Raw genomic sequence first — 26,856 nt, forward strand, 5'->3', positions numbered from 1 at the left:
CCTTTAAACTCAGTGCTGGTTTAATGTGGGGATCCCCAGTGTAAACCGACAAGTGGATCTGTGGCAGGAATAGTATCCGTGCTCCAGAATGCATTATTGTCAGCATATTTTGCGTTGTGACCCTTTAAAGTTAATCTGGCTGGCACCCGCAGCAATTTAAAGCAGAACAGCTGTAGGTCCCAGTATAAATAGGAGTCGAGAAACATTTATGACCTCAAAAGGGCTCTATTAGGGAAATAGGAAGTGCTTTGGTGTGTTGGGAATTGTGTAAATGGGTTATGATATAAAACGCCTCGGTCAATGTTATTCTAATAGGAGTGAGTAGAAATGGCAATGCTGGCATACTGTGCTTTTAATTGGGGAAATGTTTATCCTGTGTTTAGCCTTACGTGAGATGGGCAAGTGGTTTTAGGGGGGTTTGTGCTGGGTAGTGCAGTGTGTGTGTGTTTGATGGGGGCGGGGGGGATATTCCCATTGATCTTTCACGTCTTAGGATAACCAGATTGTCTCTTTTCTGGCTGTAAGCGAGAGACAGGGACTGTCTTAATCCAGGCCCAAATGGGTAGGAGAGCAATCATTGGAGTTGGGATTCTCCGTGACAGGACACAAGGAGATAGGAATGTCACACAAAGGGAAAGGTGGCTTCATTGACATTAAGTCAGGTTTCAGGCGTTCTGTGGAGAGCTAGGCTGCACTGCTCACCGAACATGGTAAATTTGAAGACCTGATCTCTGATGATGCACTTGAGTGTGCTCAATGGCCTTCCCTTCTCTCCCTGACGTTTTCTGTGCTTATGCTTCACGTTAACAACTGAGAGTGGAAAGTGTTCCATTCCTAATCTTCACATTGAGAGCTTTGCAGGTAAAGAGGGGTCGTCAGTTGACTGTACTCGAGTTTGAAGCGAGTGTGAGCTTACAAAAGAGGAAAAAAAATTAAAATTCATGGCTTTATTTAAGAATTCTGCTGTCTGAAATTCCATCTCATCTCAGCCTGTAAGAGATCTTTGTCTTAAAATGTAACGTGATGCGGAATTGCGGAAAATTCTTAAATTCGGATTTAATGAGGAACTTGTTTTTCAGGCCCGGTTTCCAAATTAAAACTGGATTGAAGAATTTTCCACAAGTCTGTACCATCTTATATTTTAAGACAAAACCATCTCGCACGCTAAGGCGAGGTGAAATCTGGGGCCTCTATAGTCCTTTTGCATCCTTCGCTGTTGTTGTGGAACTGAATTTTTTCTTGAAAATGCTTAACTTTCAAACGCATTAGAAACCCAGCAACACTACCTGTTTTAGTATTTGTGCCTTCTTCCTGTGTGCTGCCTACTTGACTTTTAGACTAATTAAGTTTTTTTGTTTCATCTCTACGCAGAGCACACCACACCCCAAGTGGGAAGATCCTAGCAGTTAAGGTAATGTTATTGTTTTTCCTGACAATTATTCCTGCAACAGATGTGTTCCGGTTATATTGGCGTTTGTCACTTTACTTTTATTGCAAGGGTTTTATGGCTACAGATTTGTACACATTTTAAGGGACGTTTGCTGTTCACCAATTGCAGCAAATGTGTGCATGTGACTGAATTGCCGCTGAGTCAAAGAAGTTGTAAACTATTAATTATAATTATCGCTCCCGGATTTGAAAAATATGCTTTGCGTCTTTTGTTTTATGCTCTATGTGCAAATTGGACAAGACAGGTGCTGGCTGAGTTAACTGGGTTCATCAGTCAGGGCTAGAGATGGACTCAGCACCCCTTGGGTTAGGGAGGGGGAAATCAGACAGAGCTCCTGTTCCTGAGGACGGGATGGGATTCAGCTGTGAAACATCCCGATGACACTTACTGTCGAGACTGCTCGTGTAACGGTCAGTGGGGTCAAGTAGCGTCCTCCGAGCATGCAGTAACTCTTTCAGGGGAGGAGAGACAAGGTGCCGGAATCTTACAACGAGGAACAGACCAGAAAAATTGTCTTTGCCAGAGAGCTTTGTGTTCCTCTGCAATCTGCAGGTTCCCCCTGAGCTTCCTGGGATGGGGTACGCAGTACAGGACGCCAGATTTATCCGATTCATTTGCTTTGTGGTTTTAAAAAAAGAAATTCTGGGATTAATCACTTTCCCCAGCGTAATAATCCCTCCAAGAAATAATAATTTGGTCACTCAATCCATGACTGTTTGTGGGACACTGCTGTGTGCCATCGACTGCTGAATTTCACCCACAAAACACACGATCAATCCACTTTACAAGAAATTCTGTGAAGCACTTTGAGACGTCTCAAAGTTGTGATAAGACACTATAGCAAATGCAAGGATTATTATAATCATTGTTCCTCAAACGTTCCTTTAATTTGTTTTTAAAAGAAAGTACAAGCACCACTATTTTTTTTCCTATTCTGTGAAAACAACATTGAACCCTCCCCCCACCCTCTAAACTCCTTGTGTAGAAATATTCTTTCTGTAAAACATAAAGGCCAAACGGAGGAGAAAGTGTGAGCACGGTGCTTACTGTTCTTTTATAAGTGGCCTTGATGGCTTCGGGGCATGGCCCAGAATTTCAGATGCTTAATTTGATTAATCATTTGTGTACCAATTGTGCATCCAAGAGGCTGAAAGTACATAAAAAGACAATTGTGTCAGCGAGGGATTATATAAGTAAATTAAACTGGATTCGTAGCTTAATATGACCTGTGATTCTGCACTGCTTCCCTTAAGTGAAATGTCTGCAGCTCCTGCAAATAGACAAAGTCATCCATGTCAGCCAGTGATGAATTGCCTTATTTATACTGTATGTTTTAATAGCTTGGCACTAATTTAAGTTGAGCACAAAGAGTAAATTATAATTCAGTCAGTTGACTGCTTGTATTTAACTTGACAACTCATCCTTATTTGTCCTGGAGGTGTATTGGTGATCTGAACAAATTTACTCAGGTACTCACTCCACTCTCAGCCTTAAACGTTATTCCTATTAATTGAGGAACACTAGGATGTGTGGAAGTGAATTATTCCAGGCTTTTTTTTCACGCACTGGGACACCCTGAGTGAATTGCGTTGCCGAATGACTATTGATTTCCGAGTACCCGTTTTAAATTTTTCCTGGCAGCAGGATATTACAGTTACAAGTCAATTTAGAGCAGCTTTTTGTAAATCAGCCTACAGCAAGGCTAAAAAAAAATGGCTTTGCACACCGTATTGAATACATCCCTGGCTATAGGAGAGTGAAGGCCCGAGCCCCATTCTGTGCTGTTTGCCCTTTCTCTGTTCCCAAGCCTGGCTGTGTCTCCTGTTTGATGGGAACCTAGGAACATGCAGGAATAGGGAATACCATTTAATGGTCCATATTGCTGAACCACGTGATTTTTCCTCATCTCCCTTTGATTTCTTCCCCAAATCTTGGTCTAATTTCAGTGCCTTGGGACGTACGTCCTCCCGATGTGAAAGGCGCTATACAAATGTCATTTGTTGTTGTTGTAATTTCCTTTTAAATTTGTGGACAAAATCTGCCTTTACAATCTCCCACATACTCACCACTGTAAATATTACTCCTCTGTAATTAAATCCAAACTGTCTGGTTCATCTTCCCTCTTCTAATCTTGGCTCTGTCTCACTTTGACTGTAAATATTATAATATAATAATAATAATAATCCTTGCATTTGATATAGCGCCTTATCACATATACGGGATGTCTCAAAGCGCTTCACAGAATATATTGTAAAGTGTATATTTTGTGGGCGAAACATGGCAGCAGACTGCACACAGAAGTGTCCCTCAGACAGTCGTGGATTGAAGTGACCAAATTATTATTATTTTCTTTTGAAGGAATTATTACCCCCATAAAAGCGATTCGACAACTGACCAACAACTGGGTTCCTACTTACTGCCAGGTAAACCGAGGCGTGTGCAGTAAGGAAACTAGCTCAACATTTCGCCCTGCCTGGGAATTGAACCCAGATCTCTCGCTTGCGAGGCGAGTGCTCTAACCGCTGAGCTACAGGACTCCATTGCAATGGTAATGATACTGGCCAATGATGACATTTCTTTATCAATATCAAAATGTCCCCATTATTTAGATAAAATCTTCCCTCAAATTTATATGATTGACTGCCCTCTCTTATCTCTTCCCAAAACAGCCAATGTTACCTTCCACTTGTCTCTCTCAGTACACCTACCTTTGAATTTTCTCTCATTGCCACCTTCCTTCCTATGGCAATCTCGAATTTACTTTGACCCAAACCCAAAAGTCTCGATCAGTTTTCTTCCCCTGTTTGTTTCTCTGTATTAATATCACTTATTCGCCTCTCCTTTTCGTTCCACTCTCAATAATTTATGACCACGTTAACCATATTGAGGTTCACTCTGTTGAGCTTTGCTTGTGTGTGTGTGTGTTTTTTTTACTACCCTGTGATCTCTCCCAAACCTAGTCTTGTCGTGGGAAAGTTGTCTGCCTTGTGATCCCCGGACTGATCAGCTTGAGAGTCTATAGCAAGTGACTACCATTTGCAATATCAGTAGGAAAATGTAGCAAAACCACTGAGTAAATATATCTCACCATCAGTGGCGGAGCCAGCGCTGGGAGAAAGAAACTCCCTTCTCTTTTCGAGGAGTGCATCTTTAATGTTCACCTGAACAAGCAGACCGGATGTTTCGCCCACAAAACACACAGTCCCACTACACTTTGCAGTATATTCTGTGAAGCACCTTTGAGACGTCTCGAAGACGTGATAAGGGGCTGTATCAAATGGAAGGATTATTATTGTTATTATTATCTTGGTTAACGTCAGCCGATACTACGCGAGTTCAAAGTCCTAATATGGGTCTGGAACTCATACCCTTCTGACTCAGAGGAGGTGAGAGTGGCACCAACTGAGCCAGGTTGCATAAGGGAAGAGTGGGGGTGGGGGAGCTGGTATGGACATCTCTTCTAAATAACAATGCAAAGTGCAAAGTAAAAACTCTCTGTAGGAAAATAGATGGCTGACAATGTTACACGGCTGTAACTCAATCAGCCCGCTCCTGTGAGCATGTAACATAAGCGGTTTATTAAGATCAGCAGCGACCCGCAGATTGAATTACTGCCTTAATTGCACTGGCTGCTACTCATTGTTTTAATATAAACTATATTTTTCTCTACATATATATATATTCTTTTAAAAAGCTGTCTATTTCTGAGGCAAATTCAGTTGTCGAGGTGCGCTCAGTGGCTGAATTCTGCATTGCGACGTAAAGCTTTGCAGAATCCGGGGGCAGGAAGGCAGAATTGTGTAATGGAGGACTGCACACCGAGGGACATTGCGCTCCCAGAAATGCCCCAGTGAAGCTTAAACCGCTTTAGGTTCCCCCTCCCCATCACCCCACGTTCAAATGGTTGTGTCAAAATCCGCTTTGGGCAGACATTACACCAACCTTCATATTGGCCACCACCCTGATCCCAGTATATGTGGGGTGGTTGGCAGAATAATAATTATAATAATAATCATTGCATTTGATACAGCTGCACATCAGGTCATTGCGATGTCTCAAAGCACTTCACAGAATATATTCTGAAGTGAATTGACTGTATATTTTGAGGGCAGATATATATAACTAACTTTAAAAGGGTTCTAAAAGGCCACTTCTGCATTACAGCTTTAAAACAACTCCCTTGTTTCAGTCATTGGTGAGACTAATCAACTTTCACTTGGTGCAGGAAACTGATGTATGTAAATTGCTTGCGTCGTTGGCACACAAATACAGGCACTACACTTGATAGTAATTGCTCGCAGAGTTCCATGGGGAGTTCCTATAAAAATGTTTTTTCCCCCCTCCGTGTCTCTTTAATTGTATATCGGAATTGTATATCGGAAAAAAAGTTGCGCTGTATTTGGGTAAAAGTCTAACTGAATATCTAACTGTATATTGCAGGTTATTCCCTTAGACATTACACTGGAGCTTCAAAAACAAATTATGTCCGAGCTGGAAATTCTTTACAAGGTAAATATTTTTTGTTTTATTTTTATTTAGTTTCACCCACAAGGTACACAGTCACTCCACTTTACAGTATATTCTGTGAAGCGCTTTGAGACGTCTCAATGACGCGAAAAGGCGCTGTATCAAATGCAAGGATTATTAATATTATCGTTATTATGAATACCATTACTATTAATACTATTATTAATATCATTATTACATTTCCAACATCTGGCTGCTAACTTTAACTTTGCTCAAATTGTTTAAATTTTAAAAATGATGTGTTTTTTCTCTCTCTCTCAAAATGCTTCCAGTGTGATTCGTCATATATAATAGGATTTTACGGTGCGTTTTTTGTGGAAAACCGAATATCAATTTGTACTGAATTCATGGACGGTGAGTTTCATTGATATTTTTGACCTTAGAGTTAAAAAAAATTAAATGATGGGTGGATTAGCGGTGTGTGTGTGTGTGTTCTTTAATGTAGGCCGATTGTTAAGTCATGTTAAATACCTGGCTATTTTTACAATGCGTGCGATCTTGCCAGGTTACATAAACTTGAATTGAACTGAAATCAGACCCATCTCGGTTTACAATGCTTCGAAAGTAACCTGAGAAATTGTATTGTAAAATCTTTTGCTTTATCAGAAGGAACATGTACGCTTAAAAGTGCAGCAAACATCCCCGCAGTTATCACTGAATACAGCTAGATTTGAAGGCACTTGAACTATTAGCCGAGACGTGATTTAAAGTGCCAGATATGGCACGTTTCAATTTGGAGGAAAGCTTAGAGGATTTGTAGGAACTTCAACAGTACGTTACGAGGTCTTGGTGCATTGAATAGAGGCAGATTACTTTAGGGCCGTGTGGATTTTGTTGCATTGTAACGCAAAACTAGACAGGAAATATCGAGGGCTAAAGATCTATGCCCTTCGTCAACATATTGTGATTGTCCTTGAATCAGTTCGTGCCTCCTTGGTCTGGCAAGTTAGAAGAGATGCTAATGGTTGAAAAGCACTCCAGTGTATAGACAGATTCCAACTGGGCTGGATGTCATTTGGAGCTTTGTCAGGTTAACGGGCCATGTGCCAAACTGGAAGAGCAATCTTCCTGTAACCCTAGCCAGTCTATCCCCTTCCCTGTTTCTTCTTCCGCCCCCGCTTTCCCCAATTCCTGTAGATTCCCAATGTCTGATTTAAAACCAGGATGAACTATACTGGCCACTTGGTTCTCAAATCGTCTTCACATGTGCACTCTGTAGGAGTGACCACTGACTAGGGATAAGAAGCTGGAATCCTAACTGATTTTCTCCCCAGTCCCCCCAATCAGGTTAAGTAATCTTTCCCAAAAAATTGTGGACAGTAACTTCATTCAGAGGATAATGGCAGACTAGTCTGCATTTTCATTGTCACATAAAATAGTCAGTAATTAAGCCATGTTTTGTGAATCTGTTTACTTTTGTTAAAAATATTACGGACATCATATCAGATGCAAGAATTATTATTATTGTAATCTGGTGTTTAAAGTTAAATTGCCCTGTGTATTCCAGCATTTTATTGTAATGATTCTAAAGGTATGTTAAGTACCACAAGCAACTGAATGTTGTACTTGACCTTGAACCAATTAAGATTCTCTAATATATCATCCAGGCTGGTAAGACTCGGAAGAATAGTAATTTATTCAGCAGCTCAATACTTAATCATGACAATAATCTTTATTTTACTTAATAGCCGCTTGTGTTTCTTATCCTGCTCTATTGCAATCTGCAGGAGGCTCTTTGGATGTTTACAGTAGGATCCCTGAGCATGTACTGGGGAGAATCTCTGTTGCGGTAAGTGTGTGTGTATGTGTGAGTGTGTGTGTGCGCGTGTGTGTTTTAAATAATTTTTTTAAAATTCCCCAGGATAATATTTGGGGGAAATTTACATTCTGATGTGTAGAATCAATTCGAAAATGCAAGGGTATCAGCTATTGTAAAGCTATTATAAATGTGTGTCTACACATATATATATATTTGGGTATCAGAGATGAGATATCAGTGCCAGACATAAATTGCAATTTGCATACTTCCATTGCCTGAGGGCTCTTTGGAATTGTAGCCACGGTTAGCTGGCTAAAGATTACAGGTAGGTCTTTTTAGAATAATTAGATGTAACACTTCTATAATTTTTGGGTTGGTTGGGGACACCCTAATGTGGGAGTTTGTTTTGAAGGCCTTTCGTGATGACCATCTGAACCCTTTGTTTGCTGAGAGGAGTATAACAGCGGGGGAGGTGAGCACTGTTCATTATCGCAGGCTAAACAGGCTGACTTCCCCTTTCATTGGCTGAGATACAAAGCAAAGTCAGCCCTGGGGGGTGGTGGCATCGTGGAGAGGCAGGGCACATGTTCATGTCGGTGATTCCACACTCTGCCACTTCCCCTCGCTACCCCGAGGCAGCCCCATTCTCAGTCACTACTGGCTATCGATCGGCCACTGGCCACGGTGTGCCATCACTGGAAGACGAGAATCAGGTTCCCACCTCTCATTGGGAACTGTGCGTGTCCTGGCCTGTTCTTGTTATCCTATATGTAGTCCTATAGTGTAGTGGTTAGCACTCGCCTCTCAAGTGAGAGGACTTGGGTTTGATTCCTGGGAGAGAGGGGCAAAATCTCAGGCAGGTTTCCTTACTCCACACGGCGTTGTTTACCTAGTAGTAAGTAGGAACCCAGTTGTTAAGTCGATTGGTCGATCACTTTCTGGGGATAATAATCCTTCCCCTCCAAAAAAATTGGGTCACTCAGTTCCCGACTATTTGTAGGACGCTCCTATGTGCAATTGGCTGCGTGTGTTTCGCCCACAAAATACAGTCAATTCACTTTACAATATTTTCTGTGAAGCGCTTTGAGACAACTTAACGACGTGATGATTCAAATGCAAGGTTTATTATATTATTATCACAAATCTGTAAACAATCGAATTTCACAAAGGTAGAGAATGGCGGAGGATTGACATTACTCCCGAACCCAGAAATAGAACAGATCAAGTGCATCACTCGTGCAGTAGCAACAACAACAACAACAACAAGATTCCATTTATAAAGCGCCTTTCACGTCAGGAGGACGTCCCAAGGCGCTGCACAGTTGGGTCATGACCCGAGCAGGGGGGAAATGGTCAGGGTGAGGGGAGGGAGAGAGGAGGGGGGAAATGGTCAGAGTGAGGGGAGGGAAGGGAGGGAGCGAGGAGGGGGAAGAGAGTCGAGAGGGGAGCTGAAGGCTCGGTCAAAGAGAAAGGTTTTGAGACCGGCCTTGAAGGAGGAGAGGGAGGAAGCGGCGAAGGCACTGGGGGATAGAGTTCCAGAGCCATAGAGTTCCAGAGTCCAGATCATGTAGTTCTGCATTACCCCGGCTATAAGTTCTCAAACTCTCTCTATCGTGTTTTCTCTCTTTCTCACACACACTTACATACAAATTATCACACTCTAACCATCAATACACACGCACAAAATTGTCCTTTTTTTCCAGAGCTTCTAAATTTGGATTCTTTCGCTTTCCATTATTATTGAAACCGTATCCCCTCGTATCTCCTTACTCCCCTCCTCATCTTCCATCTCCGTCTGCTGGCTGGCTGGCTGGCACTGTGATTGCTGGGCGGTCTGTATTATGAAATACACCAAAAACAAACAATCCTCTCGCAGTGGATCATTGAAAGGGATACGACATTTCGGAGGTGAACATGAGCCACTCGAGGCAACATGGGCTGATAGTCCTACCAGTGACCTCCAATTCAGACCGACAAGGGCTTGTGTTTAAGGAACGATCTCAAATTAGAAGGATGATTATGTCGGCTGGGCCCGTCTTATGATATCGTTAGCATCTGTGTTTGAGACGGATTCCATGACCTGTAAAATACTTTGTGCTTTGTGCTTTCCCCCTCACCCACCCCACCACACACACTCCAAACAGGGTGCCAGGAACACGTCTTCCATCATTTCTTTCTCACTTTTACAGCGTTTAGACCACATTAGAAAAGTCAAGAGTGGAATGTTTTGAAGGATGGTTTTCTCCCTCCCTCTTCCCCCCCCCCCTCCCACACACACACACACACACACACACACACACACAGCCAAACTCCACTAGTTAAATAAGAATATATTCTGAAATATTAAGTTAGCTCCAGTTGATGAATTCTCTTTGAGTTCCCAAGATTTGCCTCTTTGTCAGAGCTTTTGGACACCTTTCCCCACCCCACTCCTCCCTCTCCTCCTCCCCCTCCCCCCCCCATAGCTCAGGTGCTCAGCCAGAAGCATAAAGTGCTTTGAGACGTCCTCCTGACGTGAAAGGTTTAGTATAAATATAAATTGCATTGCATTGTGTTTTTATTCACTGTAAGTGTCTTTATTGCTTCTCGTTTACAGGAGGAGAGCGGAGAAATCTCCCTGCAATCTACAGCATTTAATCATATGTCGCGTTTCTCCCCATGTTGGGCGTTGTTCTTATTCTGACATTCATTATCCCTTGTAGTGACAATTAATTTAAATCCAAGTGATCGAACATCGACAGCTATTTAGTCTCAGTTCATTCTAATTCACAGACCCTCATTTTCACAAAGTCCTGTAATTATCTTCAGAAACTGCCCGGAGCAATGAAAGCTTCCTTGTGCAATATTGGCTTTTGTCAGTCAATTGGTGGTGATGTGCTGCTTGTTACAGCAGTAACTTAATGTATAATTTTGTGAGTTCTTATATATTTACACAGCCCAAAATGGGACGATTTAAATACAAGTATTGACTCCCAGAGCAGGAAAACAAAAGTTCTTTCATCGAGGCAATTTTTGGTTTCAAGTAATGAATGCCACGAGCTGAGGATGGGCAATTATGTCGTTTCTCAGGCCCCGCCGTCTCGGATTCTCTACATCTCGTTCTTGTCTTCCTATTGTTTGTTGGTTGAAGCCTCACGTTGACTGTTCTCCGTTGTGGATTTCTGCTGCTGGGCTACAAGCAGCCGAGCACCGACTGAGGTGGTTAGAAGCTCTTTGGCTGAGGAGCTTTCACAAAACGAAACCGACTGTTTAGTGTTATTCCTCCCCGGCTCCCTGTCTGTTCCTGGGCTCAGTCGCTGCTGGTGATTACAGCACTGGTTGGAAGGTCGGCTTTTCAGGAGGGACTGATTGGCCCTTTATGTATATATATATATATCTACACAACACACGAGGAAAATAAGATGTTGCAGCCGGGCTCATCCCGGTACTTTGTCTGAACAAAACTCATAATAAGGACAGTATTGTGAGTTTTGAGGGAGAATTTCTTACCAAGATCCCTGGTTATATTAAGTTACTTGTCCTTTCAACGACTCATTCACACGGGTGGTTGTGTACACGCCACTAAGACTGTAGCTTGCGTGTGCTCCAGTCAGCACATTAATATGTTGAATATAATCTAGTGACAGGGCCCGCTCCTCTGCTGTTATCCAGCTCTGCTTTTTGTCAAACTGAATCGGTCAAGACACCATTCTCCTTGGCTATCTTGATTGATTTTGAGTGACTAAGGTGGATAGATTTTTATTAGGTCAGGGTATCAAGGGATACAGGGCAAAGGTGGGTATTTGGAGTTGAGGTACAGATCAGCCATGATCTAGTAGAATGGCAGAACAGGCTCGAGGGGTTGAAAGGCCTGTTCTATATTCGTATGATTTTTTTTCCCCCCCAAATGAATTGTAATAAATTGTCTTGTAGAGAGACGGAGGCAAGCTTGGCGAAGATTTTGGGGAATTGGGGAAAGAAGAGGGTTATGTGTGAGCTCCACACTGGGGTATTGAATGGGAATTGGAGATGGAGAGCGTTGAGCAGTGTGTTCCCGAGGCCCTGTGGCTAAATAATTCTCAACTCGTACATAAACGTCTCCATTGTTCACAGAGCACATTGATGGTATAGTTTCGTGAGAACTTTCTCTTATTTGATCTCCGGAGGTTTCCATGAGGTCTCATGCATACAAACCTTTGGTCCTGATTTCATATTTTTCATTTGCGTGCACATTCCCTTTACCTCGCACAGCCTCCAGCACCGGCGAGTCTGATTTTCTTTTCTAAGAATGCACTTCCATCACTAGGCTGAGCCGCCATGATCTGCTTGAGAAACATCTTAATAGATGCCAGGGATAAGACCGGGCGAAATCCTATTTGCATTAGATTGCCGCGTTTTTCTTTAGCACAAACAGTGGACGTGGTTTGCTGTGTGTCCCATCTCTTTGGTGTGCACCACAAAAAGCAGGGGAGAGTTGAGAAGAACGCCCTTTACTGTTTCAGCATCGTCCAGACCAACTCTGCCTTTGGAGAACTCAGTGCCCTGCTCCGCCAATGTCCCAGGCTGGTCGGTTTAGGTGTACCTTCAATTCAAGCCAGAGCTTTGAGACATCCAAACGACGTGATGAGGCACTATGTCAAATGCAAGGACTATTATTATAGAGTATGCGGATTTGGGCTTCACCTCGGGTTGCGAGTTTGCAGTCTACACTGATGTTCCAGCCGGGCACTGGGAGCGGGTCTCACTGACGGACCCCATCTCACAAGCCAGACTTTACATTCAAGATCCTGTCGGCTTCAATGTGGCCGAATGTCTAAGATCTAAAGACACTTCAAAATGGAAAGTGAAGTTCCTTCTGATGTCCTGACCAACAACTGTCCGCAAAAATATGTCAATCATCCGTGAGGCCAGTTTTTGGGTCCTCGCTGGCTACCACGTTTGCGATAAATACAGTCATTACACTTGTCTATAAATACTGTCAGCACTTTGGGGAAGTTTTGACGTGGCACAGGGCACTGAACGCAAGTCAGTTGTTTTCTCGTGCCGGAGTAAAGTGCCTCATTTTTTGATGAACTCGTTTTAAAAACTTGGGTGTAAGAGATGCGCGCTTTGACTTCTGTACGTGCGAGAAATTGGGTGCAGAGTTTGTGCTGCTGCTGTAGCCCATCCCCGCAGCTCACACCCTGTGGAATTCTGGCCCGCCAGTGCTAATGTGTGGCGGAAATCCATTTAATTGAGCTTTTAAAAATGTGCTGGCTTCGCACAGCTGAATAGAATACTAAAACAGTGCTTCAAGGCACAGGAGCTTGGCATCTATGTCAATGGAACCTGACTAATTAACATTTGGCCCATTGTTCTAATGTGGAATAGTGGACATCGGATGCACACTCTCTCTCTCTCTCTCTCTCTGCCACCGTAACTGTCTTTCTCTCTCTCTCTGTGTCTCTGTACCTGTCATTCTCTCTCTCTCTATCTAGTGACCAGCTGAGTTGTCCTGCACCCATTTTCTCCCGCAAGCAGAAGTCCTTCATCTCATATCTGTTTATTGCACCCTGGACTTTGCTGTACACAAATGGCTGCTGCTTTTTATTCCAAAAGTAGTCACTACACCAGCCAATAATTATCCGTGAAGTGCTTTGATAGGTTTCAATGTGCTGAGGATCTTTGTGTCATAGCGCGTTGCTAATACCCTCAGAAAATCCGATTAATACCATATATACAGGTTAATGCTCCTATAAATGCAGGTTAATGACCTATGCGTAAAGGTTAATATTCCTATAAGCTCCGATTAATATTTCTAAGCAAGACAGTGAATAGGCCTATAAAACTGTTTAATGTTTTCATGTGTACAGGTTAATACTCTTATACGTTGCAGTTAATATTTCTACAAATGTGGTAAATCAAGGTCGTTATTCTTACAGTTATATTAATACTCAGACTGGATGAATGTTGATGTCAATCTATTAATTGATATTGGAAATTACATGGGGTGGGCGGGGGAGATTGCTTCTTTCGTATGTCAGTAGACCGGACAGGACCTGACATAGTTATTGTTAAATCATATTAATAATAATCTTTGCATTTGATATAGCTCCTTATCACGCCGTTGAGACGTCTCAAAGCGCTTCACGGAATATACTGTAAAGTGTATTGATTGTGTGTTTTGTGAGCTCTGTGTGCCTGTGCTCAGCCGCTAGTAAAGTGTCATGGAGCAGATTGTGCGAGGGCCAAACTTGTTTAACCTACAGGAATGCGGACTCAAGGTTTGCTGTGTTAGCTGTATGCAGTTCCTGTTTATTCAGCAGGCGAGTGACTTAATCAAAATACAGTCAGCCATTTAGATTATGCCAGCTTTTCTGTCGCAGGGAGAGAGAGAGAGAAAAATACTCCACAAGTCTCCTGAGTTTCAGAGCACTGACTCAGATCTAGCATGTTGAGTGTGGATTTCTGTTATTAATGCACTGACACCAAACTGGACCTCATCTGCTCCGAGTCCATCAGATTTTCCACCCTCAGCCTTCAGCCTGTTAGCAAAGTCAGCTGATAAATTGTCTAATTACAAAGCGATTTTTTTTTTAAGAAACATATTTTACAACGTGCCTTCCAATGACAGGAGCACCGACATAGAGCTTGCTCTGCCTTCCATCTGGTCTCCTGACATAATAATCCTTGCATTTGATACAGCGCTTTATCACGTCTTCGAGACGTCTCAAAGCCCTTCACAGAATATACTGTAAAGTGAATTGACCGTATATTTTGTGGGCAAAATGCAGGAGCCACTTGATATCAAAACTCATCCAGGACTTGGTTGATTCTGGAAGTGGGATAGTTAACAGCTATGGGACATCGTCTGTTATTAACTTTTTTAATCATTACAAAAGAACATCTTTAATTCTCTGTGACTCTTCACCCTGCAGGTGGTGAAAGGCCTGACTTACCTGTGGAGCCTGAAGATCTTGCATCGTGGTACGTGATGTTTTTTTTTCATCAAATTTCCACAGAATGCTTATTTTTTGCTTGAAATAGTTGAATAACAAGACGGACTTTCATCACCGGGGTCAAGTCTAGATCACATCCATTACTGTGTTGGTTCAAGTGTGTATTCAGGAGTTATCATAGCATCCAGTGTTGGTTAAGATCAAGGTTACTTGTTGCTGAGTTAACTTCATCTCAGTCTCTGGTTGTGTAGGAAATGCCTGTTAATTGGGACTCTTTGTGGAAATAAATTTCTCTCATTTATCAGATCCTCCCCATTAAGCCAAGCCCATCAATATTGATCCACATCTCCACGTTAGCCACATCCCCATTAACTGGCGCCAGTTATATATATATATATACAAGCTTTCTAAACCACAGCGGTGTCGTCTTTAGGTGATGAATAAATAAAAGCTCTTGCGTTGGGTTCTCCATTTCTCTGATTGAGCAGCTCGGGTGCTTACCTGCGGAGGGTCCCAGCGCACTGTAACCAATTGGTGTCTGTATCTTGTCCTTAAAGGCATGGATAAGATGGACCATACGCAGTGCCTGCGAGTGTCACTTGCCCACAGAGCCTGGGATAGTCACGCGGAGTCACTGTGTGTGAGCTTGAAGGGCTTGTAGTTGGACGAGGGTTGAGACCATTTGAATCTGTGAAAGGATAAATGTGGTTAACAGAATGTGAAGCTGACCGGAGAGCCAGGCAAGCCGGCTGAGTTGCTGTTGACTCACCAAAACTAGCTGCTGGCAAAGGTTAACGAGGCCCAAAGCTTTTCGATCTGAGAGCAGTGGCCTGATGGTTTGTTGCAAATCTTCTTCACCACTCATCCACTGACTGCTTGGGTTTAAATGAGGTGTAAGCAGGCAAAACGGCCGAGACAATCTCATACACACGCCCTTTATTAACCCATAATATTGCCAATTCAAAATTCCCGTACCGGTGACCAAGTTAAAATCGATTGCTGGAGTGCATAACTATCTTTGGCATCTGTCATATAAACTGTCCTCACAGGTACTGAGGTTCCCTCTTGGTCTGTGTGTGCTCGCTTGCATACCCAGTCTCGCTCGTGCTTTATTCTTTCTTGTTTAAGCGCTTTGGGACGTCCTCCCGACGTGAAAAGCGCTATATCAAATGCAAGGATTATTATTATTATTATTGTTTTGCTGGCTGTTTGATGGTGATATTTGCACTTTGAGGTATATTCCCTTTATACAGTATATTCTGTGAAGTGCTTTGAGACATCTCGAAGACCTGATAAGGCGTTCTATCAAATGCAAGGATGATTATTATTATTATATTTCAAATCGGTGACTTTTTTTTCTTTGCAACAAAACACTTAACAAAGGTCCAGGAAGAATTGATTTGAACCAGGGAGGGGAAGAGAATCAACTGATCATTTAAATTAATTCCCATTAAACCTCTGGGTAGTTAGATTGTGCGCTTTTCATTATAAACTGAAATAAATGCGAAGGGAAAGTTATTTTCTCCACAACAGTAACGTTTAGTGAAAACCTGTCACAAAGAGTGATCATTAACTTGAATATTCTTTTGTTTATTTCTGTCTTTCTCTTGTTTGAATACTTTTTGTTGTAACACTAAACGCTGTTTCCACCATCGGGGATTCATCCCCGAGACTCACAGTGTGAAAGGATGAATTAACATGCAGGGTTCAAACAGAGGAAACTGAAGTTAATGACTCTGTGCGTGTGTGTGTATGTGGTGTGTGTGTAGTACGTGTGTGTGTGTGGTGTGTGTGTGCGCGCGTGTGTGTGGTGTGTGTAGTATGTGTGTGCGCGCGTGTGGTGTGTGCTTACGTGTAAGTGTGCGTGCACGTGTATGTTTGTGCATTGTAACTCATCAGCCAAAGAACATTTGAAGTGAACACGGTTCCAGAGCTCATTTTTTTTAAAATGTGGCCACTCAATCCATGACTGTTTGTGGGACGCTGCTGTGCGCAATTGGCTGCCGCGTTTCTCTCACAAATATACAGACAATTCACTCTACAGTATATTCTGTGAAGTGCTTTGAGACGTCCCGAAGACGTGATAAGGCCCTGTATCAAATGCAAGGATTATTATTATTATTTAAAAGAGTGATTGACTGTGACGCACTGTTGTGAAATTCTGGAGACTGGTTGTTTGTATCTCTTGTTTGCGCTGTGGGGTAGTTGAGCCAACGCCTTGTGGTGGGGTGAGGGTGGGTGGGGGAGAAGGAAGAGAGAGAGTTGACAGCAGACTCAGTTATCAACAGAACCTGTCGAGTTGTTTTAACTAATAAGTTAAATGATTTTTTTAAAAAAAGCATTATCTTCCAAACTTCTGCGAGGCTGTTAAATGGCGTCTTCTTCTTCTCGCCTTTTTGCCCGGAAAACATTAAGAGCATCTGAGCTATAATGAGAATTATTCCATATCCGTAACCTTCCCCCCTCTCTCCTTGCCGTTTCGATATGTTTTTTGTGCACAGGCAATCCTGCTCCATTGTAAAGGCTGGGGCACCAGGTGCAAGGCTTGCTGTACTAATCTAGATGCTTTTGTGTGGCTTTGATCCTCTGCGTTGCTGAAATCCAGCTGTAATTACAGAATCATTAATTTCAGAGGTGCTTTTAAAGGGTTTGTTTCTATGCCCCACTTTGGTTCCCTTGCAGATGTCAAACCTTCTAATATGCTGGTGAACACTCGGGGACAGGTCAAGCTGTGTGACTTCGGAGTCAGCACCCAGGTATGATGGGGACGGAGTGGGAGGGAGGGGTGTGGTGGGGGGTGGGGTCTTTATTTAAACCATCAAAGGCACTCTGGACGAGCACTCTCTCTCTCCGCAGCCCCCACACCTGGTCAGGGAAAGGCCTTTTATATTCACATTTAATCTCTCAGCGATTTTGTTTCATCACAATCCCAATCGTCCATTGTTTAACGGCAGCTAAAAAATTGCTGATATTGTAATTACTATTCAAGAAAATAGAGCGAGTTCATTGCTATGCATGTTGGATATGAAATTGTTTGGGCCCAGAACAAAAGGGAGGGCAGAACGCGTGGCGTGTCTGGGGAGCTGGGCAGGGCCTGCAATAGAAATTAATGTGCAGATCAACAATAGTGACGGGCATTTAGAAGGCGATGTTCAAAAATTTAATTAATTTCCATTTTTTTTTTGGCCCTGGAGAGACCTGCGGGGGTGACCTGTGAGTTTGCTTTGGTGTTGATTTGAATTCCAATCGGCCTGTTTCTCCGTCAAAAGAGTTTGGAGAAATAGAAGGTCAACGGTATATTAAAAGTTGTCAATGTCTATTCTCCCGGCACAGTTTTTGTGCTCTTTCCTTTTGTCGCTGTTTTAAGCAGAGAGCTCACGACAGTGCGCTTGTCCCCCGTGACCGAAGATTTTTCTGCATTCAGCCAGTCAGATATTTTCTGGAATCACATAGAGAGTCCATCACAGTATGGAAACAGGCCATTCGGCCCAACTAGTCCACACTTCATACCAGCCTTCACCCCTCCTAATCCCCTCTCCAATGTCCCTCTACTCCCTCCTTTCTCATGTAGGCAAACTCACTTTGAGGACTCTAATTTGCTTTTTTTGAGTGTGTGTGTGTGGGGAGGGGTGGGGGGAAGTGAGTTACCCTTTCTTCCCATTTCGCCGTCCTCCCTTCTCCCCATCTCTGTTGAGTCTGAGAAGCCGAGTGTTAGACATCCATTGACACACTCACTAAACAAAAGAATCCACCTGTCTTTTGGTTCTTCCTTGTAGCTGGTGAATTCGATCGCCAAGACTTATGTGGGAACCAATGCCTACATGGCGGTGAGTACAGTTGCCACAGATGCCACAAGTATGGTTAAATGGCGCCCACTTTAATATCACTGGGGTGTCGTTGGACAAGTTTGGACCTCTGCCGGCAATCACATTCATTCCCCTTTTTGCTTTTGGTGCTGTTTGTACTATCGTCCCACACATGCGTTGAAAACCACCTCTTCTCACCTGATAAATACCGTGTGAGGCCGTGCGCAGACCTGGGTTGTGCACTCACCTGGTTTTACTGTGCCTCCGAGCTTTGTTTCCATGGGGCGGGGGACGGGTGGGGGTGTGGTCTTTAATGCAGTGTCGGTTTCGGGTACATTTCACGCATCAAAATCCGCTCACCATCCACCTGGGAATTCAGGGGGATTTAAAAGCCAGGTTTGTCAGTAAGTAGGTCACGATAATGTTTAAAAGAATTCTACATCTCAAAAGCATTACCATCTGAATTAAATAGCTGCTTAAGTTCCAGTAGAGAATAAGGTCCTGCTTTGTGTTGCGGGGTTCTGTCGGACGTTTCAGGGATATTGAAGGAAGGGAACACTACAGCTTCCGAACGCAGGTACTTTTGACAAGTGTAAGTGGGGCTGGTGTACAGAGAGAGGGCAAGGAATAACACAGCAACCAGGAATCCGAATTTGGTATAATGCCTGTAGTGGTAGTCAATGCGACTGTTTGTACAGTGGACTGAACAGCCTTGTTCTGTGCTGAAAAATTGTTTGATTCTACAAACATGAGAAGGCCCTGTTCATGTGCAGCATCGCTGGTCTACCTGACCCCCAAGTCTGCAATTAATAGTTAAATGGCACCAAATCTTTCAGAAAGTTTAATTAGCCCGAAAACCGAACCTTTAAAACGCAAGGTTTGTTCATTAGAAGCGATATTTCCTGACTCTATCAATTTGTGGTAGTGCTAAGAAAATTGTCATGTCCCCAATTTAATCTTTGCTCGGGTTATTGGGTGAGGGCAAAGAATATCAGGGAGGGCTCAGCTGGGCAAATCAGTAAAGCTCACATCAAACACACACACGAGGCTATTTATATGATCGGCTTTGTGGCACTGTTAATTTAATGCATTTATTTTCACTTTGAGTGAAGAGTGCGAAAGTCCAGCTTTAAAACATCCCCTTTCCATTAAGTAAATTGCGGTTTACCTGGGGATCGCTGTGGAGTGTCGCGGCTTCGCCTGAGTGTAAGAGCTGCTTATTTGGTATAATTATTTTCAAATCAATTCAGGGCGGCTGAAACGCCAGAGAGAAAATTATCGACTGCTTTGTATCACACTTGCCCGCCTTTTTCCCTGATCAAAGAATTCTCCTTGAATGAAGGAAGTAGTATTTCTCACCCAGTCTGATCGCATTATAGTAATTACAGCCAGGTTACACAGCTGAGAAACGTCTCTGTAGTTTTGACTGACAGCAAAGCATTCACACCGACTAGTCTTAGGGTCGGGTTCGCTCGCTGCTGCTCTGTGGGGCAGTATCGAGAGAGCGCTTCACTGCTGGAGGTGCCGTCCTTTGGCTGAGACGTTAAATTGAGGTCCCATCTGGCTGTTCAGGTGGCCGTTAAAGATCCCACGGCAGTATTTCTGAAGAAGAACGGGGAATTCTCCCAGTGTGCTTGCCAGTGTTCGTCAAATCTAGATTAATTGGCCCGTCATCTCATTGCCGTGGGTGGGGAACCTCGCTGGAGCAGATTAGCTGTCGGGTTTTACTTGCACAACAAGTCACTACACTTTAAAGGGTCTGGTTGGGTGAAGCACTTTGAAACGTTTTCGTTGTGATAAGATGCTGAGCAAAAGTCACTATCGATACTAAGATAGTAATGTTTAAAAGGAACTGGATAAGTGTTTGAAGAGAATAAGTATAAAAGGGAGCGAGATCAAGTTTAAGAACTTTCCAAATTTCTGCGCATCTCAAACTGAAAGACAATAATAATAATTCTTGCGTTTGATATAACGCCTAATCAAGTTGTTGAGACGTATCAAAAGCGCTTCACAGGATACACTGTAAAGTGGATTGACTGGATTTTGCCAGCGAAACGCGGCAGCCAATTGCACACGGCAACGTCCCAATGGTGTTAAAGCTACAACCAGACAGAATTCGAGGCCTCTTAAGGAGTTTTTTTTTATTTCAAACTTAAATAGTTTTTCCTATAGCTGTGTTGATTTCAGGCCTCTCCTCTCCTGTTCCCATCCACTCACCAGTTGATCACTGGGTGCTTTTTTCTCCAATGCTCCCAAAGAATTGAAGGTGCAGTTTTATAACTTGTTGGGCTCCCCTTTTGACCTTCATTAATGTTGATTATAGCCAATTATCCTGGTGTAATTGAATGGGCAAAACTGCTGTATTTAATCATAGAACCTGAAGGTTAATGTAAATTGGGTTTGGAAAGTGCTGTAATGAGAGAACCTATAATTAAAGCTGGTTTCATCATCTTTCTTAGAAGAGAAACTTTTTGATTTTTCTCGCTGATGTTCCCTTTACCAGAATGTTTTTTAAAAAATTCCCACAAAAATCCAGTCAATTCACTTTATAGCATATCCTGTAATTCTGTGAAGAATTATTATTATTATTATGAATTGTAAATGTTTTGCATTGAGGAGCAGCTAAACCCATCAAATTGTTCACTCACAAATTATACAGTCAATTCACTTACAGGATATCCTGTGAAGCGCTTTGAGACGTCTCAAAGACCTGATAAGGCGCTACATTAAAGGCAAGGATTATTATTATTATTATTATTATTATACCGGTTCTTTCCTCTTCCCAGCCCGAAAGGATATCAGGTGAACAGTACGGAATACATTCAGACGTCTGGAGTTTTGGCATTTCGTTCATGGAGGTAGGTGGATGTTAGGTGGGTCTGTCTGTCTCTCTCAGCTTTAAGAACAAGTTGAATCTCCCTGAATACGCCTGTCCATTTTTCACACACTTACTTAGTGTAACGGCATCTTTCCCACTCTCAACACTTTCATCCTTCAACAAAATCACCTCCCAGCCCTCACGTTGAGTTGCTCTGCCATTGACACTTTGAGATTCAAGAGTGTAGCAAAGAGTGAGAGTCCCTCTGCCTTTCCTACACCCTCGCCTCTGCCCCAGCCTTTCTCTTGTCTTCCCCCCTCCCTCCCCTTAACCATCCACCTGAGATTAGAAGCTCTCTACCTGAGAGTGTAGATGGAAGCCCAGTCCATGATGCTGTGATGTACCAATGTATATGGACAGCAGAGAGTGGCTCAGCACCACCTGAGCCCAGGTCATGTACGTTACAGTAAATTCCAGGCTGGAACCTTGTCCGTAGAACATACAAAGCGATATTTACCATTAGTACCAATTTGTGGAGTTAACTGCAGTGGAATCGTGCTTCCTCAGACTGTGGCATTGTGTCTTGTTCTGTAGCCTGGAAGGCCAGAGGGCGGTGCTGGGGTTTCTCAGTTTGAATAACAGAAGGTGTAGTACATTGCTTTACCCCTCAGAGCTCCCGACAGAGAGGTGGCAAATATACCCACATGCTAGTGTAACGCAGCGTGGGTATTTCCCAGTGATTTGGAACAGTCAACCTCGGTCGGCAAGGCGTGCGGAGATATTAAGGGCAGTTGTTTGCATTATTTGGGTTTGTTAGAGGTCAGTGAAGCCATGAGTTAATAGAACCCTCCGCTGCTGCCTGTGCGCCTGGGCTGTGCGCTGCACACAGCAATTCTGCCATCACCATTGGGCACGAAATGATGATTATTAGTCATTTACATCCCCTGATCGGACTCCATAAAAAGCGACAGAACATCTCATCTCAGCTTTATATCCATTGCTCTGTTGCTGCGGCATTTCAGGCTGTCGGTCGGTGACTGAGTTCATATTCTTCTGAAATTAAATTAGGCAATTACAATGAATCCGTCAGACTAATAGATTGATTACACTTGCTTGCCGAGAAATAGCCAGCAGTTCACCTTCCGTGTCTCTTTGCAGCATTCTTCCTGTCTTCATAAATCACGTTAAAGGAAGCATTTATTTAAAATACTAATTAATGTTAAGTGCCTGTTTATGGTCCTAAGGCAAGCCCCCTAATAACGATTTATAATTTCTACATATGTGCTCAAAGAGGAAGCACTGGAGTGAGTGGTTTGCTATCTAGGCATGGTGTCTTACTGGTATAAACAGGGATTCACTTTACCCGCTCGGCAGCTCTCTCTCTCTTTCTCTCTCCCCCTCGCACGAGCACTCTCTCTCTCTCTCTCTCTCCCTCGGGCGCTCTCTCTCTCTCTCTCTCTCTCCCCCCCCACCACCCCCCCCCCGCGCTCTCTCGCTTTGCAGTGAGATGTGGAAAGGAGCAGAGTTTTATTCATTGCATTGTTCTGGTGGCACAGCAAAGGCACGATGGTGGGTTTCGTGTGACGCCTGTCTCACTTTGCCACAAATGCTTTGCAGTAATTGTTAATAATAATAACAATCCTCGCATTTGATATAGCGCTTTATCAGATGTCTCAAAGCGCTTCACAGGATGTACTGTAAAGTGAATTGACTGTATATTTGGGGGCAGAACGCAGCAGCCAATTGCACACAGCAGCGTCCCACAAACTGTCGTGGAATTGAGTGACCAAATTATTATTTTTTAAAACGTGGATTTGTTACAGCAAATGCCTGGACTTGTGCACCAGCTTGAACTGTACTTTTAAATGCTCAGAGACGCTACCCGCTGTGAAAGGCGCTATATAACTGCAAGTTGTTGTTGGGGTGTATGTGGGTGTTTACTCTAGACTTGTATATTGTGCTCTGAAACACTGTAATTTTGCCCACTGATTGTGGAATGTGTTTAATCCAGCCTGGGAGTTACTGTTCAGTGGTTATCACAATGCCCTCGTGTAGCCTTCAATCGGGATAATTTCAGTGTTACTTTCATTCAGATTTATTTTCCATCTAGTTGAGACCAGAGTACAGTATATCTCTTTGGAGACTATGTAAGGCTGGCAGTTAGTAATATGCTATAATTTAAGGTCTGGATTCAATGACAAACATAAACTACTCAATCTTCCGTCTTGTTACATTCAGGACTTCATCTGCACCCAGTGAATTAAATTGCCAAGTTATCATTAACTGCTCCCAAACAAAATCCACTTTCTATCTATAATGAAGACCGGAATCTCCTTGTAAACCCAGAAGTCCGGTTCTTCGCTGAGGAGAAAGAAGAAGCTTTGCTTGGGTTTTACACAAAAACTTTTCAAACGAATGTGATAATGTGATTTTCAGTCGTCTGCCCTCCAGTGCCTCTCAACTAGCCTTTATGTGAGCTTGAGGTAAAGCTTGATGTGAGCTTGATCCCAACCTGACACACTGTCCCGTTTTCTTGTGTATGAATGTCTCGTGGAGTCCCGTAGTGTAGTGGTTAGCGTATTCTACTCGCAAACGAGAAGACCCAGGCATGGCAAAAACCGTGGGCAACTTTCCTTATTCCACACGAGAATTACCTAGCAGTAAGTAGGTAATTTGGTCATTCATTCCATGACTGTTTTGGGGAAACTGCTGTGAGCAATTTGCCGTGACGTTTCACCCACAAATTACACAGTCAATTCAATTTACAATATATTCTGTGAAGCGCTTTGAGACGTCTCGAAGACGTGATGAGGCGCTGTATCAAATACAAGGATTGTTATTATTATAATGTCCCCTTTCCTGGCCGGTGTTGTACCTCTGACTGATGTTCCTTCTCTTTAACCCGGGGCGCTCACTCAAACCAATTCTAGGACCCCCCAGTGGATATTGTCTAGCTCAGCACAGACTGGGATCATTTCACGTCTAGTCGGCCAGCCAAGGCCACTGGGACACAGAGAGGGCACAGAGGGCAACCGTCTCTTAGTCTGGGATTTGCAACTTGGAGGGAGACAAACAGGGAAAGGAAACTGCCCCAGGAGAATAACACACCCACCAGATTTGTTTGAGGGGAGGGATGAGAGAGAGTGGTGTTTAAACAGAATAATAAACTCCTCAATATCAAATCTGAGGATTATTATTAATATCACTGCTGAAGATGGCTTTGTATAAATGTTGTCATTTGCTTTCCTGGCCAGCACTACAGAATCCCAACACATGTGCAGTATTAAGATTAGTTGCTATTCTCCCCCATCCCCCTAAAAAAATCATTTGATTTAAGTGAAACGTTAGCAGTTTCTGGCGAATCAGTTCTGTGCCATTTATGTTTGGAATCTTTTACACAACCAACACACATACACACACGGGCGCACATACATACATACACACACACACAAGATACATACACACACACATAGATACACACACACTGTCCACTCCCTACCCTGTAATTCTGTCAGTGGCCGACGTCTCGGGAGGAAGGTGCGAGGAACAATTTGCCTTTTGTTGTATTTAGTTAATTGGTATGTCAGCCGTCCCACAGAGGCCCCCCTTCAAGCGGTTTGAGTGATTCCGTGAGCGGAGCAGGCAAGGACAAAGGTTTCAGGGGAACACAATGTGTCTTGAGGTAGGTGAGTAACAGGCAAAAACAGACAGACAAGGTCACTGTCGTCAAACTAAGACTTGCTATTGAAGTCGAGATAATAGACACAACGCGTTAATGTTAATTCACCGCCTCAGCTACTATAACAGTCCAAGTGGGCAGCTGAACACATGTCACACTGGCGCTGATAGTTTATATTCTTCTCTCTATAAAAAGAACCAAGCAGGTAGATTGGTTCATACAGCAGGCTTTGTATCAATGTTATTAAGCGCTCTCCTGACACTATGGAATTCCAACTTTGCCATTTAATTTGTGCTGTAAATGTAACTCTGGACTTGGAGAGAGTCTAAATGTCCACAAGGCTTTTAGTTTTTATTTTGAAACCTGTGGAAATCTGATGAAGTCGGGCTCCATCACTGTTAAGCGCTCTGAGATGCTGCCCTGCATGAAGGGCGCTATATAAATATAAGTTGTTGTTGTTGCCTGTGACTGTTTCTCTGGGTTTTGTGTATTCTGCAGGAGATGAGGTAAAAAGGCAGGTTAGAAGATCTTCCTCTACATCAATGGTTGTTAGAATGTGGAATCTCACATAGTTGTCAAAGCCGACTCCAATAACAGCGGTTAACAAGGAATTGGATAAGTACGTCAGGAAAAATAACTTGAAAGGGCAAAAGGAAAGAGCAGGGGAATGGGATTAGAATAAAGAGCTCCAGTGGGGAGCGAGCACCAGCACGGACACAATGGGGGGAGAGCAGGGGAATGGGGTTAGAGTAGAGAGCTCCAGTGGGGGAGTGAGCTGTAAATTTCTATGATTCTGCAATTGTAATCATTCCTGCTGATCACTTGAAGTGCAGAGCGATGTGTTTGTGTGTTTTTCTGATGGCGACAGGAGTCAGAGGAGAGACGTAACATATTAGCAGCAGGCTAAATGCTTTAAGTGCTTTGCATAATTACAAGCAAAGCTTAAAAGTTATTCCCTGAACTGCACAGGGTGATGATTCTCCTTTCAATGATTTGAAGGGTTTTATTGGCGTTTGCTTTCCCTCGGAGCATCAGAAACATCCGCCTCAGGGGTTACAGTTAGCGAGCGAGTCAATGAGCACATTTGTCCTGCAATGTTTATATTTTTTTTGTGGGCAGTTTGTTTTTGTCCATTTGATTTGTACAAATTTCCAATAACTCTGGCCATCTCAAAGCAGGTTAGTTTCCATCCTCTTAAAACCAGCGTGAGCTGAAAATGAAACATAACATAATAATTCCCCCAATATTCAACCTTGGGCAGAAGGCATTCCCCCTCTAACTTGGTCGCGCTTTTAATATTATTATTTTTTTGGATGGGATTATTACCCCCGGAAAGCAATCGGCTAATTTACTAACATGTTTCTGCTAAGTAAACAGGTGTGCGGAATAAGGAAATTTGCTTAAGGTTTCGCACTGCCCAGGATTCGAACTCGGGTCCTCTGGCTTGCAAGGCGAGTGCTCGGTTAAAATGTAGAGCCAGCCACGTCATCGCATTTCCAGCACCTAAAATATTCAGCCCTTAAAGTCTCCAAAATGTTGACAACACAAGGCTGTTCGTGCAAACTTGGTTACAATGCCCAGCCATGAGAATGTCTGTACCCACCTCTAGTCCAAGCGCACAAGTCGATGCGATCACACACAACCCGATCCACAGATTTCTAGGAGAAAATACTACTGTTGTGTGGCCTTTTTTCCTGTTACTACTTCTCCGTTTTGAAACTTAATAAGAACCCTAACTACCATATCAAATTGGCAAGAGGCCCATTTTAAATAACATCCGATTACTGTCAGGGTTTGACAATTAGCCTGGGTAAACAAGGCTGTTCACTAAAGTTGATTGTACAGGAAAACTGACAGAAGTACAAGTTTATAGAGCTGCTAAACATATCAGTTCTGTGTG

General features: G+C 43.1%; 1 protein-coding gene across 2 annotated transcripts in view; it reads left to right on the forward strand.

The window, feature by feature from the left end:
* Positions 1-26,856, forward strand: part of map2k5 (mitogen-activated protein kinase kinase 5) — a 94,312-nt gene that overhangs the window by 33,912 nt on the left and 33,544 nt on the right. The window contains exons 9-17 of one of the 2 annotated variants that reach the window (XM_042342960.1): positions 1,372-1,411; positions 5,891-5,959; positions 6,250-6,331; positions 7,705-7,766; positions 8,149-8,208; positions 14,633-14,681; positions 17,336-17,409; positions 18,430-18,480; positions 21,246-21,317. In XM_042342960.1, the coding sequence (XP_042198894.1) occupies positions 1,372-1,411; positions 5,891-5,959; positions 6,250-6,331; positions 7,705-7,766; positions 8,149-8,208; positions 14,633-14,681; positions 17,336-17,409; positions 18,430-18,480; positions 21,246-21,317 (559 nt within the window). The remainder of the gene's footprint in view (positions 1-1,371; positions 1,412-5,890; positions 5,960-6,249; positions 6,332-7,704; positions 7,767-8,148; positions 8,209-14,632; positions 14,682-17,335; positions 17,410-18,429; positions 18,481-21,245; positions 21,318-26,856) is intronic. The other variant, XM_007910028.2, reaches the window with a different exon arrangement.

The sequence above is a fragment of the Callorhinchus milii genome, unplaced genomic scaffold (genome assembly GCF_018977255.1).
Source record: "Callorhinchus milii isolate IMCB2004 unplaced genomic scaffold, IMCB_Cmil_1.0 Scaffold22, whole genome shotgun sequence".
In the NCBI taxonomy this organism is placed as follows: Eukaryota; Metazoa; Chordata; class Chondrichthyes; order Chimaeriformes; family Callorhinchidae; genus Callorhinchus; species Callorhinchus milii.